Genomic DNA, 15,462 nt, shown 5'->3' with positions numbered 1-15,462 from the left:
CTTTAATGCCTACAACCTGCTGCAAAAAGTAATGATTTGCTTTCTTAGCATCACAGGTTGCTCTTAGCCTCTTGCCCCAGGGAACTGGCCTTTGCACAATGTCTTCACTGATGAGGTTCCAGCTTGAATTTATGTCCTGCTCCGCAAAACCCTTCGTTCTTCTCCGTGCAATCTCCAGTGATGGCTCCAGCCAGCTGGAGCAGCATAACTGCATGAAATAACTCCATGAGCTGGGAAAGCTCACGGTGTGGCGAGGCAGATTTCATGGCGGGCAGATCCCCACAGATGAAATTAAACCATGGGGTTTTCTCCTAGAGGTCCAAGATGCCTCCCTTCCCACTTACAAACACACACGGTATTGTGAACACACGACAAAAAGTCCCTCAAAGTCCTGGGAAGGAAAGCAGTGCTGTTGCTGCTTTTAAAATCTTAGAAATGGAAACCAAGAGGGACAGGCAGGACACCGAGGATTGCCCAAGAACTAATATTTATTGGCTAACTTCTCAATAGCAGTTTTTTTTTTTTTTCTACCTTCTTGCATCCTGCCCCATTAGAGACTCCAAGAGTCCTGCCTGGGACGTCGTCCTGAGCTTTGTTCTGGTCCCTGGGCCAGGCTGTGATGGCTCGCAGAGCTACGGCGCTGCCTCGGCTGTAAATTCCTTCCCGCAGCATTTCTCCATTGGCACAGCCCAGCAGCAGGCTCTGCCTGAGACCTCGGTGGGGCTGCCTTAACCAGAGTTTGCAGGTTAATTGCTAGGTTGAGCCATAGGGTAAAGCACTAACATAAATCCCGGATTCACTATTTTGGGGATGCCTACAAGCATTGGTTATCACGGGAGCTCCCTGACAAGCAATTCAGTGGTTTTAAAGCAGGACCAGACCTTCCAGTCCAAGACAAATCTACGACAGAAATGCCCAAGTATCAATCAGACTCGAATTTTGCAGTGTCTGAAGACCCACTCCTGCCTAAATCTCACGGTCAGTTGATCATCAGATCCTCCTTTGTACGTGCAAACGCTCAAAAACCACTCCGATGTTTCCTTCCACGGCAGGTAAATATCTGCACAAGCCTGAACACGAAGCTGCTCTGCTCCACGTTATCTGCTGATCTGGCCACTCTGCTCCGTGGTTGACAGCCCAGAAAACAAGCTGCTGCTGTTTACAGAGTTCGCAGGATCTGCTCAGAGACATCCCCACAGTGTGTACATACTCAGCTCCTATCGATTTTTTTTTTTTGACGTTATGAAAGAAACTGGAAGAAAAAAAAAAATACAGAAAAAAAAAAAAAAAAAGCCAGAACAACTGGAGCACAAGCAGCGGTCCCCACCCTCAAGTGAAGACTTTCTGAGGCTGGTTTCTCACAGAAGGAAGTTGAGAAACTTCCAAGACTTTTCTGGGAAGACAGGGAGGAATTTCCAAACAGGGGCTTTCTGAGCCCAGACAACTGTCAAGTAGGACGATTAGCGGTGACGAACTATCTCGGAGAGGCTGGGAAAAAGCCTGAACCAGCGCAGGCTCCTGTGAAAGCAAGGGCTAACACCACTCAGCTCCCTCTTCTCTGCCAGGGAGGAGCAAAGCTTGCACAGCAATAAAAATAAGTCTTCAAAAAATCAGATGAAAAGACACACTTAGTGATGCTGTCGGATGGGATCGGTATTTCTGATAGAAAACGCCATAAAGGTGCCTCACCACTTCAAAGGGTCAAACGCGTTTCAGGTAATCACTTCCAGGAACAAAAAGGCATTTCGTGCCCTGCTCCATATATTCACCGAGGCTTCTGGCAAGAGTTGTCTCCAGCCAAAAGAATTTAGGCTCCCCAAAGGATGGCAAATCAAACCGAAGGAAAAAACTAAGGACTAATGTTGTGTTTAACCGGTGGCCAGGGGGTCACTTTCCCTTTGGCTCCTTTGAAAACACCAAAGTCCTTCATTTCTAAAGTGTTCCCGGTGGAATTACAAATGGTTTCCTACTTACTGCCTTTCCCACTCTTCCAGTGAAATATCTCAGTGTGTTTATTTTATGACTGTCTTTAGAAAGTGTTTAACCCTGTCACTTGTGTTGCATTTGTTTTCTGAGGTGTCCACCCCCAGGGCTGGTATATATGGAAGGGTGCTTTTAATGCAGATTTGTTAATGTAAAGGGTAAAAAGCTCCAACCACGCTTTCTCCGTGTCCTCCAGACCACTTCAATCCTGCACGATGGTGGAAATTATTAAAAAGACTGAATAGCAATATGAAAAGTGAACCGGGAAAGCCATCTGCGTGGGATCCTGAATGCTAGTTAGCCATCCAGAAATCGGGCTGGCTGGCTGGAGAGTGGACCTCGAAAACAGGTCCTTTCTGCCCTTGTTATTTCCTAGTTTGCTGGGAGATAACTTGGAGCTGAACTGAAATGTTGAACATTATTTAACTGGAGGAAATGCAGCAATGAGGGCCTGCCTGAAGAGCTAGCTGCAATATTTCAGGATTTTCTTTGATTTAGATCCCCAGCTTCTCTAATCTAGATCCTCAGCTTTTAAGACCAACGTTGGCATGGGTTTCCCAAAGGTTTTGGTCAACATCAGACTGGCTTCTGAAGCCGGTAGGATTAATCACGGGGGAAATCTCAACAGCAATATGCCATGCCCCATTCCCAAATAAGCCAGAGCACCAGTTTCCTTCCTCTTTGTAGGCCTGAAGAGGGTCACACCTTTAGGATTTACATTCCTCTAAAGAAATGAAACTTGAAACTGCCTTTTGTCCACCAACCAAGTGTGACTCGGCCTCCCAATGACAGACAATAGTAGCTTGGGTTAACAGCCTCTATATCAGTTTGCAGGATACCAATTCAGGAGCTTTACACAGGTGATCCCATGGCCTTGAAGTCCAAGTTTTTATAACTAATAACAAAAAGCACAGAGCAAATCTTACAGGTATTGTTTGAGCTGAGAATCAGCCGAAGGGGGATACCTGATAGTCCTAAACGAAGTGATATGTACCCGATTAAATGTAAAAATGCTTTAGTCTTGTTAGCTGAAGCATTTGGGGAGTCTTAAATAAAGTGAAAACCTTTCTCTGTCACTGCAGAGGACTGGAAACTTCTCAAGGAGAATAACTTTTTACTTTAAAACCTTGCTCAGCTCAAGTTCTGCCTCAATCTTTATCAACTCAGAGATGCTCCCTCTGCACAAACCTGCTGAAACCCTGAGCTAGGCCAGGCCACTTACACCCAGCACTGCGAACTGCTCGGCTGAGGTCACCTAAAAACGTTCAGGATCTCAGGGTTTCTGATGGATTCAGTTCTGAAATGAAACACATGTACGAGATGGAAAAATACTTAGTCAAACTGTGCGCTGTAGAGGCCAAACTGATCTGTCAGGGCTGCTGTGGTATCTTAATTCAAGATAGATCAGGGTGGTGCAGGCTGTGTGCTCTCCAGGTCTCCCAAACAGCCACTGGGGCTTTTCAGCAGTTCTTTTCTAGATCCAGGCCAAAGAGAAACTCGCAGTTGCACAGGTCATAAATCGGGTGGTGGCAGCAGACAGCACAGGTGTGGAAATCTGCAGTCTGCATTCCAAGCATGTAACTCTGCTGAATGAACTTTTTTTTTTTTTTTTTCTCCAAAAAGCGGGAGTTCAGGAGTTCAGCCTTCGCGCAACACGCGCTGCCACGAACGAGCTGCTGTCTCTGAATCTCAGCAGCGAGGCATTCCCAGCTGCAGTGCTCCCCTGTCTCAAGGAGCAGCCAGTTCCATCCCCAACAACATTTCAGCAGCAGCTAACTGCAGGCGTTGAAGCCAGCGTCAGTCCTGCGAGCAGCCAGCCCATATGTCTCCAGCTGCAGTTCCTCTTGCCGGCCCCAGGTTCCTCTCAGATTTTGTACTCCTGATATGAACGAGCACAAGTCTCAGTGGGCAAGTCTTGACCGCAGTGACCTCACGGTGACTCCGGTAGCTCCTGGATCTCACCCAGCACGTAAAGCTCTGTCAGTACATGTTACAGGGGAGGCACTGGACAGACATCCCTGGAGATGCTAAGTCTGCTCCTACAATGTGGTCGTGGAACAGAATTATAGAACATCTGGAGTTGGAAGGGATCCACAAGGATCGTCCAGTCCCACTCCTGGCTCTACACAGGACCGCCCAAAAATCAGCCCATGTGTCTGGGAGCAGTGTCCAAATGCTCCTTGAACTCCAGCAGGCTCAGTGCCACGACCACTGCCCTGGGGAGCCTGTCCCAGTCCCTGACACCCTCTCAGTGATGAAATGTCTCCTGATATCTGATCTGAACCTCAGGAGAGGATTCTTCATCCTTCCTCCAAGAAGAGGCTTTAAACCCCATTAATGTGGCAGATTGCTTCGCCTCCAGACCCTGTTTATAAGTTAAGATCCCTGGCATTGTCAGCAAGTTGTTATTACAACAGCATTTTTCTTGCCTTGGCCATAAGAATTCCCCTTTTCACTAAAAACCTTTGAGATGCACAGGTGAAAAGCAATAAAAGCTAACTTTTAATGGTGATGGTGATGGCTAACACACCAGCATGGAGGAAGCAGTTAATAGCATGTGTTGTGGTATCTTCTGTGCTCTCAGGGCAATGCACTTTGATAAACTAAACCATTCCTTTTACAAGGGGCAACAAAGATGGATGCTTTCCACTGGCTATTTCTACTTCAGAAAAGATAAATAAAAATAAATAAATAAAGATAAAGAGATAAATGAAAATAAAAAGTCCTCTCAGTCCTTTTACCTCAGCCATCCAACTGATTCCTTTCTGTAGTGAGGTTGGTAGTCTGACCATACACATTGTGGGTGTGTTTTTATCACATCCAAGTTATTCTGAGAAGCTTAAAACATTTTTCCTCCTAGCAAAAGCAACGGAAGCTGTGGTTTATCATAGATCTGAGCAGCACAGATTCGGTCCAGCTCTTCTGGGCTGAGCGTGTGCGTAGAAAACCACACAGAAAAGGAAAAGAACCACGTGTACTGCAGTGCTCCCCACCTGCTGATAACTGAGTTATTTAAAATTGGATGGAACTGAAAGACGAAGCAAGATTGTGCTTGCGCTTCTGTGGTCAGACGCATGTCAGGATTTTGTGAGTTCATTAAGGTTCTGGGAAAAGATAAGGCGGGATTTTAAAGTTCCTCTTTAGCAAGGGTTGTGTTATGTCATCTCAGATTCCACGATGCACAGGCAATATTTGCAATCCCTTTTCACTGATTTGTCCTCATTTCAGTGGGCTGTAAGTCCCAGTTCACTGCAAGATGGGACCTTATGTTTATCCCACCAGTGTGCTATTCACAGTCTTCAGTGTGACAAAAAAAGATACCTCTTCAGGATCATCTGGCAATCAGACTCACATTTTTTTTCTTCCTATTCACAATATTTTTTGGGGTTTTGTTTTGTTTTGTTTTTCCTCTGAAACCAACTTCAGTGATATTGTGGTCTCCCAGCTGCACTCAGTTTTAGGTCAGCAAAATTAATATATGGAATAATGATATATGTGAAGTGCTTAGCACAGACGGTTGTCCCAGGCTTCGGACGAGGAACTTTCATATTTCTCACATGTGGCATCAAACAGCCATCTGACCTTTGGGTGCTACTAATGCAGAGCTGACAAACGTTGTCAACTTGAATGAAAATTCTTGGGCATTTCATTAATAGTCCCCCGAAACACCAACCACACTCACCTCTTTGAATATCTTACAGCACTTCTAAAGATTTGGATGAAGGGATGGCAGAAGTTATTTAAATTTAAATTTAGAAGTCATTTAAATTCTGATTTTGAGGACCGAGTCCAAATTCAAGCTGAAATATCAATTAGTGATGGAATTTTAATGTTACCCCTGGCTAGATCTGCGATATACTAGTGATTGCAGAGTCATTTCCTTAGTAATTTCCTTCTGAAGACTAGTCTATTTCCTGAACTTCGTAGGCATATAAAGAGACTTGTCAACAAAGACGCAAACAATGCTGTTTGCAAGGCCATGGTCTGGTCAAAGGCTGTGTTTTGTGAAGAAATGGTTTAAGGAAACTCAATGTCTATGCTGGCGATGCATTCCTGTTGCTACACACCTACAGCTCAGTCACATCACTCACACGGTGATTTCATCAGATTCATTCCCACAACACACAACGACAGAAAAACTTTTAAGGTCACCTACCTTGAAAAATCTCCCTTTGCCTCCTGCAAAATGAGGGATACAAATAAGTTAAGTCATCAAAAATAAGAAAAAAAAAAAAAAAAGAAGGAAAAAAGAAAACTACTGTTCAAGTTTTTCCATTTGCAAAATTCATTTAGCAGCAATTTCCTGTTGTAACTGACTCCTTATGTATTTTCTGGAACCAGTCTCTGCTGTCAAGTGCCATGCCACATGTGGTGAGCTGGTTAGATTAACAAGCAAAGGGTTTGCCTAATACAGTGGACAAATGAGTCCTCATCCTGCTGGTGGATACCCAGGAAGCCACAGGAAATAATGCTAGTAAATAAGTAATTATTTTGGTCAACACGGATGATGTATTACTAGAAGATCTCTGAAGTCTCGGTGGTTTTGAGAACTGAGAACCCCCTGACTCTTTTTAAAAGTAGTCTTGGCATTTCCTATTAAGCAGATTTTCAGAAAGCTCCCTCTCAATTTTCAAGGGGATGCAAGACTCAAGATTCCCTAACTCCTTGCTGGGTGTTTGGGGGAGTATTTAGCTCCTTTATCTAGATATTTTTTATTAGAATTACAGCCTGATGCTAAAGGGTTGGGTCATGTTCCACTTCAATAGTTAGATCAGTATCTGTCTTATTGGCTATCTGGCACACCCTCAAAACCTAGTGAGCTCCCTCTTCAATAAATGTAATACACCTTTTGCATTTTCCATGGACCTTATACATTTCATATGAAATATGTTAAGCATCTAATTTGCTGACAGCTACACACAAAGCGTAGTGCAGTAATGTACTTGGGGACTAGTCAGTGATGGAATTTCTGCAGTGAGGGAGTTTCCGCTGCCAAGAGGACCGAGTTTTGCATTCAGGTTTTGTACATCCACCTGCAAAACCTGTCAGCCCATGTCCAGTGGTGCTGCAGTCCTGAGGCTGGGGTAAAGTTCAGAGCTTTGGTGGTACTTTAATTTGTTCTGGTACCACAACAATTTGAAATAAGGCTGCACTTGAGTTCTGACGGTCCTTTAGTATCTTCCCATCTCCCTCTAAGCAAACTGAAGGGCAGACAAGCTCTCCTGTGGTTCATAGGAAGGAATCCTTGAACGTATCATGATTATAGTACAACACTGAGTAAAAACCAAAGGTTATGCCCTGGCCTGCACAGGGATGGGCATACTGAATTCAGAAAACAATTTTGGAGGGTAGATTCTCCATACTTCAGCCCTTTGACCTAAATGCTGCAGTGAGGAGTAAGACCAAACGCTGTGTGATCCACCTTGTTTTGCAGGGATCCCGTCACAAACACGGGCTGTAGTAATTTCTGGTTACAGCCAGCAGAGGTGTGGCTTGTTTTGGACTGTTTTCATGAAGTTACACATCAAACTACTACAGGAATACACGCAACATCCTGTGTTTGTGAGGAGAAACAATCGCAGCAGCAAGGGTTACAGCAGCAGATCTGGCTCTGGGCGTACAATTACTAAGCGCTCACGTTATTCATTAGGGTGAGCAGACAATAGATTCATAACCCTATTGCTGCTTCTCACAATAAGCCCGTTGTTTGATGTCTATTCCCCCAACAGCCAGTATGCAATTGCTGTAATGTGCTTTTAATTGAGTCCCCCGTCCTGACTCTCTCGCTCCATTTTTGTCACATAAAATGATCTTAATGAAGATTCAAATCCCTACGCATTAATTGCTTCCTTTAACACGAAAGTGCCATGGAAGTGCAAAGTGTTGTTATTTATTAGTGCCGTCTGGTGAGGTGCCTCGTCTGCTTACATGGAGCCACACAGCTTCAGGCTGATGGGAAAAAAAATAAAATCTACACAAAGAAAGGGGAACAAGAATCATCTGACAATTATTTCTGAGCTGCTCCCACAGCCATGCTCATAAATGTGATCTTTCCCTAAAAAAAATCCCCACCTCCACTATCCTGAGAAGGTTCCTCTTTGTGAACCAGATATATACCAAACCCCGCTGGTAACTCGTTCTCTGACCCTTCCCCTCTTCCTGAAGAGGGAAATGCAAAGATAATATTTGTTTCTGGAGGAGTGTTTTTGGAAAATCTTTAAGCCCTCCTGCCCACGCTGGAAAATACAGACAGTTGTATGTACGTAAGGTTATGGGGATCATCAGAGGGACAAATTTTACTGGGAAAACAAATGCAGCTAAAGTCAGTGGAGTGAAGTCTACCCACTGGATACAGATTTCACCCAGGAATCTCATTCCTCACTTAGATTTTCTCAGACTTTGCATCATACCCCAAGGGTTGTGGTGGTCCATGTTAACACAGCATAATATGTATTTATGTGAGCAAAGTGCTGGGCAGCAGCATCTGCTTCACATGTGGAGTGTTCTGGTTCGAGAGCCTTCTGTACTGATTTTGTGTTGGTATAATTGATGGAAAAGCTGTGTAAAGATGACTTTCACAGCTGATCTGCTGAAAAGTCTTTAAGTCTTAAGGTTGTTCTCAATGCACACCTGTCAGGAGCTGAGGGCTGCATGCATCCAAATCTCAGCCACACGGAGGAATCTCCCCTTTTGGTTCACAGGGACTCTGAGACTCCTGAAAGTTGGGGAGTCTCCGTGCTTCTGTCCAGCCATTCTGGATGTTACAAGTCAAAAGACTCAATGCACATGAGGAAGCATCAAGCAAGAGAAGGCTGGTGCTTACCTGCAAGATGTAGGCAGCTAGTTCAAACACCACTTCACTGTCAACCTCGATGAGTTCCTTGAAGGGTGAAGAAAACAAAAAAAAAGAGAGTTCAGTGAGTCTGAGCTCCTACATGACCGTGCATCTCCTACTGCTGGGTGAAGCACGTGGTGCCAGTTTTCTCTGGCGAGGCTTCAAAGCAGTCCTTGTGCTCCTGGAGACCAAAGTGAAGCTGAACCTGCTCGCTCTTATGCAGAGAAAGACAAATATTCAGTGTGATGGCCTGGAAAATGGAGCATAACTGGATGTGGCATGAAGGGATTCCTTAGGAGGAGGTAGGAGAAGGCAGGTGGAAGGGAGAGGAGCAGGGTCATTTTTATTTTCATTTATCATTTACTGAAACGTAGCCTGGGGAATCCATTTTGGCAGATCTTCACTCTATAGGACCTGGCCCCTGACAAAAGTAATTTTGGAGGGTCAGGTGAAATTGTGAGCATTTTGCTTGGACACCAGGGTCACAAGGACACTGAGGGCCCTATCTGATCCCTTCAGGGTTCTTCTGCTGTGTCTGAGGCAGGTCACAGGGGCCTGTGCACTGCTTCATCTAAACGTGTGGGATGCAGACACCAAAAATGCTTGGGCTGGGTGGCAGGAGCATTGATCCCATGGCCAAGTGTTGTTTTTTGGGAAGACAGTGAGCTTTTACTTGGATAATGCTTAGGCGTCAATTATGCAACTAGGTCTCCGGTGTGGCCACATACAGCGGGTCCCTGCTCAGCTTACTCCTGTGGTGGATTTTCTGTTGTGTTTATTTAAACTGCTGTTTTTAATATTTTATTTCATCTGGCAAGAAGCGAGTTATCTAAATATAGATCACGGCTGTGATCTGTGCTCCAGCCAAGTCAGGGCCGCACCTCATTTACAAGCCACAATCGCGTTGCTTCGTATCTGGCAAAATCCAAAACAAAGAGAACAAAACAGAGGGTAAGATCCAGGTGTCCTTGGCTTCCACCGGTGCCAGCTTTTTAAAACAAGCACTTCCCTCCCCTCCTGCACGATGACTCCCCGGGGAGTGAAGCCCAGCTCTGCTACAGGCGATGAACACACCTTCCCCGTGATTCACACAGGCACCTGCACCACCGTCTGCCTGTGCCAACGGAAGCAGCCGGTGCACGATACAGATGCAGACAGGGCCAGGCTGGGACATTTGGGCGTGTCCCACAGCAAATGGTGATGTGGAGAACCAGAGTGCTTGGTCTTCACTCTCCTTGATGCGGGGATGAACCAGCCCCTACAACCACATCTTCATATTGTGGCAAGTCTGTACTAGTAGGTAGAGTGGGCCAGGGCCCATTCTCTGGCCCTAAGGGTACACGGCAGAGTAAAGCTCATGACTAAACACTTTTCTTCCCTCCCCCAGCCCTAAACAGAGTTAGCTCAAGTGCATTGCCTCTTGGGAACAGGTGCTCATGCCTGGACAGTGCCCCAGCAATGCCCGGGTCAGGGCTAGTTAGCACCCGTGCCAGAGAGTGCTTTTAATTAAACGCCGTGACTGGCAGAGGGACAGCATCCAACGCCAAGCCCTGCCTGTTTGGTAGTACAAATGTGGCTTGGCTTTTCTGGGCAACATCGGCTGTGCTGGCCCTGTGCAAGGGTTTGGGTATGTGGGTCAGTTGCATGACCCACAGGAGCAGCACAGCACCCAACACAGAGCCAGCTGGCAGCCCAAGGGACCAGCTAAACAGGACCACACTAAACAGGCCACAGTTTTCTTCTCTCCCAACATGAGCAGTCCTGTATTTGAGGGTGTGTGCCGTCAGAATCAATGGGGGAAGGCTTGATGTACAAACACAGCGTTACTACACATCCCATACCCAGTACAGCCCTTCCTGGTAGGGGAACTGGGGATGAAGCCTTCTGTGAGAAGTCCATCGAGGAAACCTTTTGTTGGACAAGGAAGGCACTTGCAAGACCTGCTACTTGTAGGGATGGCAAGCACTGAATCCCCCCTTTCTATACCTATTAAATCCCTCCTTGCTGGCTGGGTTCTCGCTCTGCATCTGAGCAGAGACCTTGAAACCAACTTTGAAATTCAGCGCCTTTTTTAATAAGACAGCACGGCTTAGTGTGGCTGGAAGTCAGACAGGGAAGGACTCGCGTGGGAGACTGGGAATCCAGCAGGACTATTTTTGGACAGAGATGACAGTCAGCATGAATGTGCAAAGTAATGGTTTTGGGAGAGGTCAGACTAAAATAGACCAACCTAGATCTGTAGGCACTTTTTTCCTCTTTTTTTTTTTTTTTCCTTTTTTTTTTTTTTCTATTTTCCGTCTTCTTATTAAGCTTTCTCCAAAAAAAGAACAACAGCGTAAGCTTTTCCTGGCAACACTCCAAAAAGGAACTATCCCCGGGAACCAAAATGTGATGCTCACTGAGCTTGCTGCTGGAGAGGGCTGACTAAGCACATCTCATTGCAGCCTTGCCAGAGAGCAGAGCTCTGTGAAGCTCAGCTCAGCAACTCCATCCCTTCCCTGGTGCTGGAAAAAAAAAAAAAAAAAAAGGTATTTTCTGGCTTCCTGCACCTTACCCTGCATTTTAGGATGTGAAGATTTAGTCCCTGCATTTTAGGCTATGCAGATATCAGGAAGTGAGGCCTCAGATTTGGTGTAAGCAGTTCACTTAGCCTGTCAAAAACATGTTCAGGATTGTGGGACACGATCACTCTCTGACTACAGATTTCTCCTCCTTCCAGACAGAGTGGAGTTATGAGGAATGGCCCCTACCAGCACAGGGATGAGGGATCCTTCCAGAGAATCCTAGCTGCCGTAAAATCTCTCCCATATGCAGAGTCATATGCAGCCAAGCCTGCGCTGTAGCAACTCTTGGACCTGGTTATTATTTGGACCCGGTTATTTTTTGGACCCTTCCTTTTGGACCTGCATGTTTGGCTTGTGGCACAGAAGCCAACCCTGCTGCTGCGGGGTGGTGGAGGAAGGCTGTGCCAGGAACCCTTATCTCCAGCACACAGCCTCGCAAAGGGTAGCTCTGAGTTACCGTCCTGGTGACAACAGGCTGGTGTTTTCGCCAGGACTATTTTTGGCACAAAAAACCATTTCTCTGTGCTGGCTTGCTCCTGTACAATGTGGTCCTCCGTACACAGGCACCGCCCCACGCTCACTCACAAACACACTCACACGCTCACTCTCCCAACCAACAAACTCCCAGTCACACTCACACACACAGGCTCATATACCTCCCTAACAAGTCACACTTTTACACACACAGATTCATATACATCCCTCACACTTCCACACTCACCCTCCTGCAGACACAAAATCTCACAAAGTTCCTGTCACACACACACACGTCGTCACACGTGGTAAGCACTCCTCAGGTGCTCACCCCCCCTCTCGCACACACACACACAAACTCACACTTTCCTTACACACACACAGTCTCACAAACACATTTATTTACACACTTTTTATTTATTCACCGCCGGCCACACTCCCTCCCTCTCCCCCGTCCCCAGCCCAGAAGATGGCGCCCGCCCGCAGCCCGCGCAGCCGCTGCCGCCCTCTTCAGGCGGGAAGCGCGAACGACGCTTTTTGAGCACAAAATCAAGATTTTTCCTTCTAAGTACCAAGCACTTTCTCATATTAACAGCTGCAGATTTCCTCCTGTCAACTACAAGAGCTATTTGGAGGGGGGTATTGCCTCAGAACCTCAAAGTCCAGAGATGAAACCCAAGCATGCAGCTTTTAAGGGGATTCATAACTTGGGGACGGAGGTTTGGGGGCAACACAATGCCAACTGCTCTTTCAGAGATTCACTTTTTTTCTCATTTCCAGACAAAATTCAAAATCCTGAGTGCCCAGAATCTTTACCTTGTAGATGCAGGACTTGGCGTTCAAGAAAAACAGCTCGATGGTGGCATTGTCCTTCAGATAGGAGATGCTTTCAATGTAGAACCTGGAAGGGGGAAAGCAAGAGAGGTGAGGCACGTGGGGGAACCAGGGCAGAACATGAAAACGTACTCATCACATGAAAAGATGTGGTCAATGGAGTTGTGATGCGTATACTGAAAATGAAGTTTCTTTGTTTGGTGCAGAGACGTCATTTGTTGATGAAAGAGGCTCGTGCGTGCTATAGGACATGAGCACTCAACACCACCCAAGACATACTGAAGCAACTGAATCATCAAGTGGTTTATTTTGTTTCTAAGTAGCTCTTTGTTTTATTTTTTTTTTATACTTTAAATAATCCTTTATTCTGTTTGTTTGCAAACTCCCCTTCATTCTCCATCGCATTTTGGCACTTTTTCTTTGCCCCTTTACTCATCCTATCAATTTTTTATGCTGTTGATCTGCCACGCATAAAATGTTCACTGCCAGAAATCCACTTCTGTGTTTCCTATCTGTCCACTTCAGCTCTTCATACGGCACATTTCATAATGGCTTTTTATATATTTGTTCGTGGGTAGCATGCAACTTCTATAATTACAGAGTAATTAACCAGCAGTAGTTAAGGACCTCGCGCAATTTAACAGTACCATGGGTAGTGGTGCTGGGGATGACAATAATCTATTTTTTAGCAGAGTGAGATGAATTCTCAGGACTCAGTAAAAATCTGCCCAATCCAAACCCTCCATGTTCAAAAAAACCAGTCTATTGCATTGACTGATTACCCCAAATATTTGCAATTACATTGGAAGTTCATTGTATGTATGAATGATCCTTTGGCAGTGAGCTCTAGTTTTGCCACCAGCTTGAATAGACTCCAGCCCTTAATTCTGCCTTGTGACCTTTTGGGGTAAAAATCCCAGGATAAAAATAAGTGCAAGATATATCATCAAATTTAATATCAAACCATTACATATGAGTATGCTGTATGCTTTTAGGATTCCTGTAGTAAGAGACAGCCTATTCAGGTAGTGATTAAGGTGATTTTTTTGTTTAGTTCATGTTTTAATTGAGGAAAAAAAATACATCTATCTGCCCACTCTGTTTCAGAGTGATCTTTAAGTTTCAGTACAGTGGCAGCAATGTTCCTTACATAAATTCCACTACTATCGTGCATTGTCAGAGGCAATTAGAATAGGGAAGGTGCCAGGGAAATGCTGTCTGTATTAGGAACTTAAAAAAAAACAACAGATACCTTAGAAATCTGGGTAGAGATGCGGAGTCCAGTTACAGAGAAATCTTACTCCGTGACCCCGCTGTCTGGGAGTGAAGCTATGAGACCTGCTGAAACTCTTGGGGCTTCACACAAGCATTAAAGGGATTGTCTGTGTTCAGTTGTTTGCAGAATTGAGGGCCTTAAATGTAACCTTCTCAGGGCTAAAGGTCAAAGCTTTGTAGTGCTCCTAGGTGTCTTCTGAAGACCCTTCAAAACAGTTTATTTCCTGACAAGTACAGCCAACTACATACTCGAATGAAATATTTTGAGCTTTTTATGTTTATCTGCTGAGATGCTCCTGCAATTACGCATCCTCCTCCCCCTCCAGAGCAGTTCAAATGAGAATTTTTTTTAAAAGGAAAATAAAAAAGAAAACATTTGAACATAGGAACCATCAAGCATAAAAATTCAACTTTATGTATTTATTTATTTGGCTTCCCCTGGGTTTCACCTGCTGTCCTTGAAGCAGGTGATGGTCAGATCTTTAATTCCAGGGTCAGAAAAAAGAGGGAACATTTACTCTATTTTCAAGTCCCAGTGAAGGTTAGCAGAAACACACTTTTTTGTTTCATCAGCGGATCAAATGAGACCATCCTCATCATCACTAGAGGGCAATATTGCATTTTCTTTCTGCTGCACGGCTCTTTCCTAAGGCTTTTCACATAGACACATGCCCAGATCATTTTCTGTACAAAATTGAGTCTCTCCTAGCACAGAGCCTGCACATGATACTTCATCTTCAACAAGAAAACACAATTCTCGAGTGATCTCCGGTGTGGAGAGAGTGCAGGGGAGCTACTGGCTCTCACACATGCACCCAGGCAAATACAAAGCATGTGCACCAGGAAATTGTTGCTACTTAAAAGAAAACAGATTTACGGAGAGAAGTCTTAGGGGATTTGCTGTGTGGCAAGCTCAGAAAACCCGAACTGGAGCAGACTGCTTTGAATTCACAGCCTGAAAGTCCCGTGTTGTTTTTTTTCGCACTGATTGTGAATCTGTCAGACCTCCTCCTGTTACCACCTCTTCCAAATGCACCGCGGTTTAAAACGACCCATGGCAGTGCCTAAGGAAGCAGGAAGAAAGCTCCAGCTGCTAAGGCAATGAACCAAGCCAGAGATCTGGGTTAAATTCCTGACTCTGACACAGGTTTCCTTCGTGACCTTCAGCAAATCATGTAGCTGTTCGGGGCTGTTGTGTCGAGTTTGGAAAATACTCCTCCCTCCTTTGACCCCCTGCGTCTGTTTTGCCTATTAAGATTATCAGCCCATTCCTATTGCACGGAGGGGCAGCTATTAGGTTTCTGTCGAGGACTCCCCGGGGAGCAGCATTCCTCCATGTGCTCTGAAGCTGATATATCCAGGAAATAAGGACGGGCTGGACAGAGATGCAGACGGTACCGTGTGTCTGACGCCTTAACTCAGCTACCTGCGGTGCTGAGAATGCAACCAGCAAACAGCTTTGCCTCAAACGGCTCCTACGGGAAGTTCCCTGATAGC

The 15,462-nt window shown here is 45.4% G+C and overlaps 1 protein-coding gene across 1 annotated transcript in view; it reads right to left on the bottom strand.

The window, feature by feature from the left end:
• FRMD4A (FERM domain containing 4A) overlaps nucleotides 1-15,462 on the bottom strand; it is a 356,582-nt gene that overhangs the window by 59,995 nt on the left and 281,125 nt on the right. Inside the window, exons 5-7 of the mRNA XM_082754671.1 lie at nucleotides 12,673-12,757; nucleotides 8,807-8,863; nucleotides 6,140-6,162 (exon numbers count right to left, since the gene is read on the bottom strand). Coding sequence (XP_082610797.1) covers nucleotides 6,140-6,162; nucleotides 8,807-8,863; nucleotides 12,673-12,757 — 165 coding nt within the window. The remainder of the gene's footprint in view (nucleotides 1-6,139; nucleotides 6,163-8,806; nucleotides 8,864-12,672; nucleotides 12,758-15,462) is intronic.

Source organism: Aythya marila, assembly GCF_965140915.1.
Source record: "Aythya marila genome assembly, chromosome: 1".
Lineage (NCBI taxonomy): Eukaryota > Metazoa > Chordata > Aves > Anseriformes > Anatidae > Aythya > Aythya marila.
This window is presented reverse-complemented; position numbering and strand designations above follow the sequence as displayed.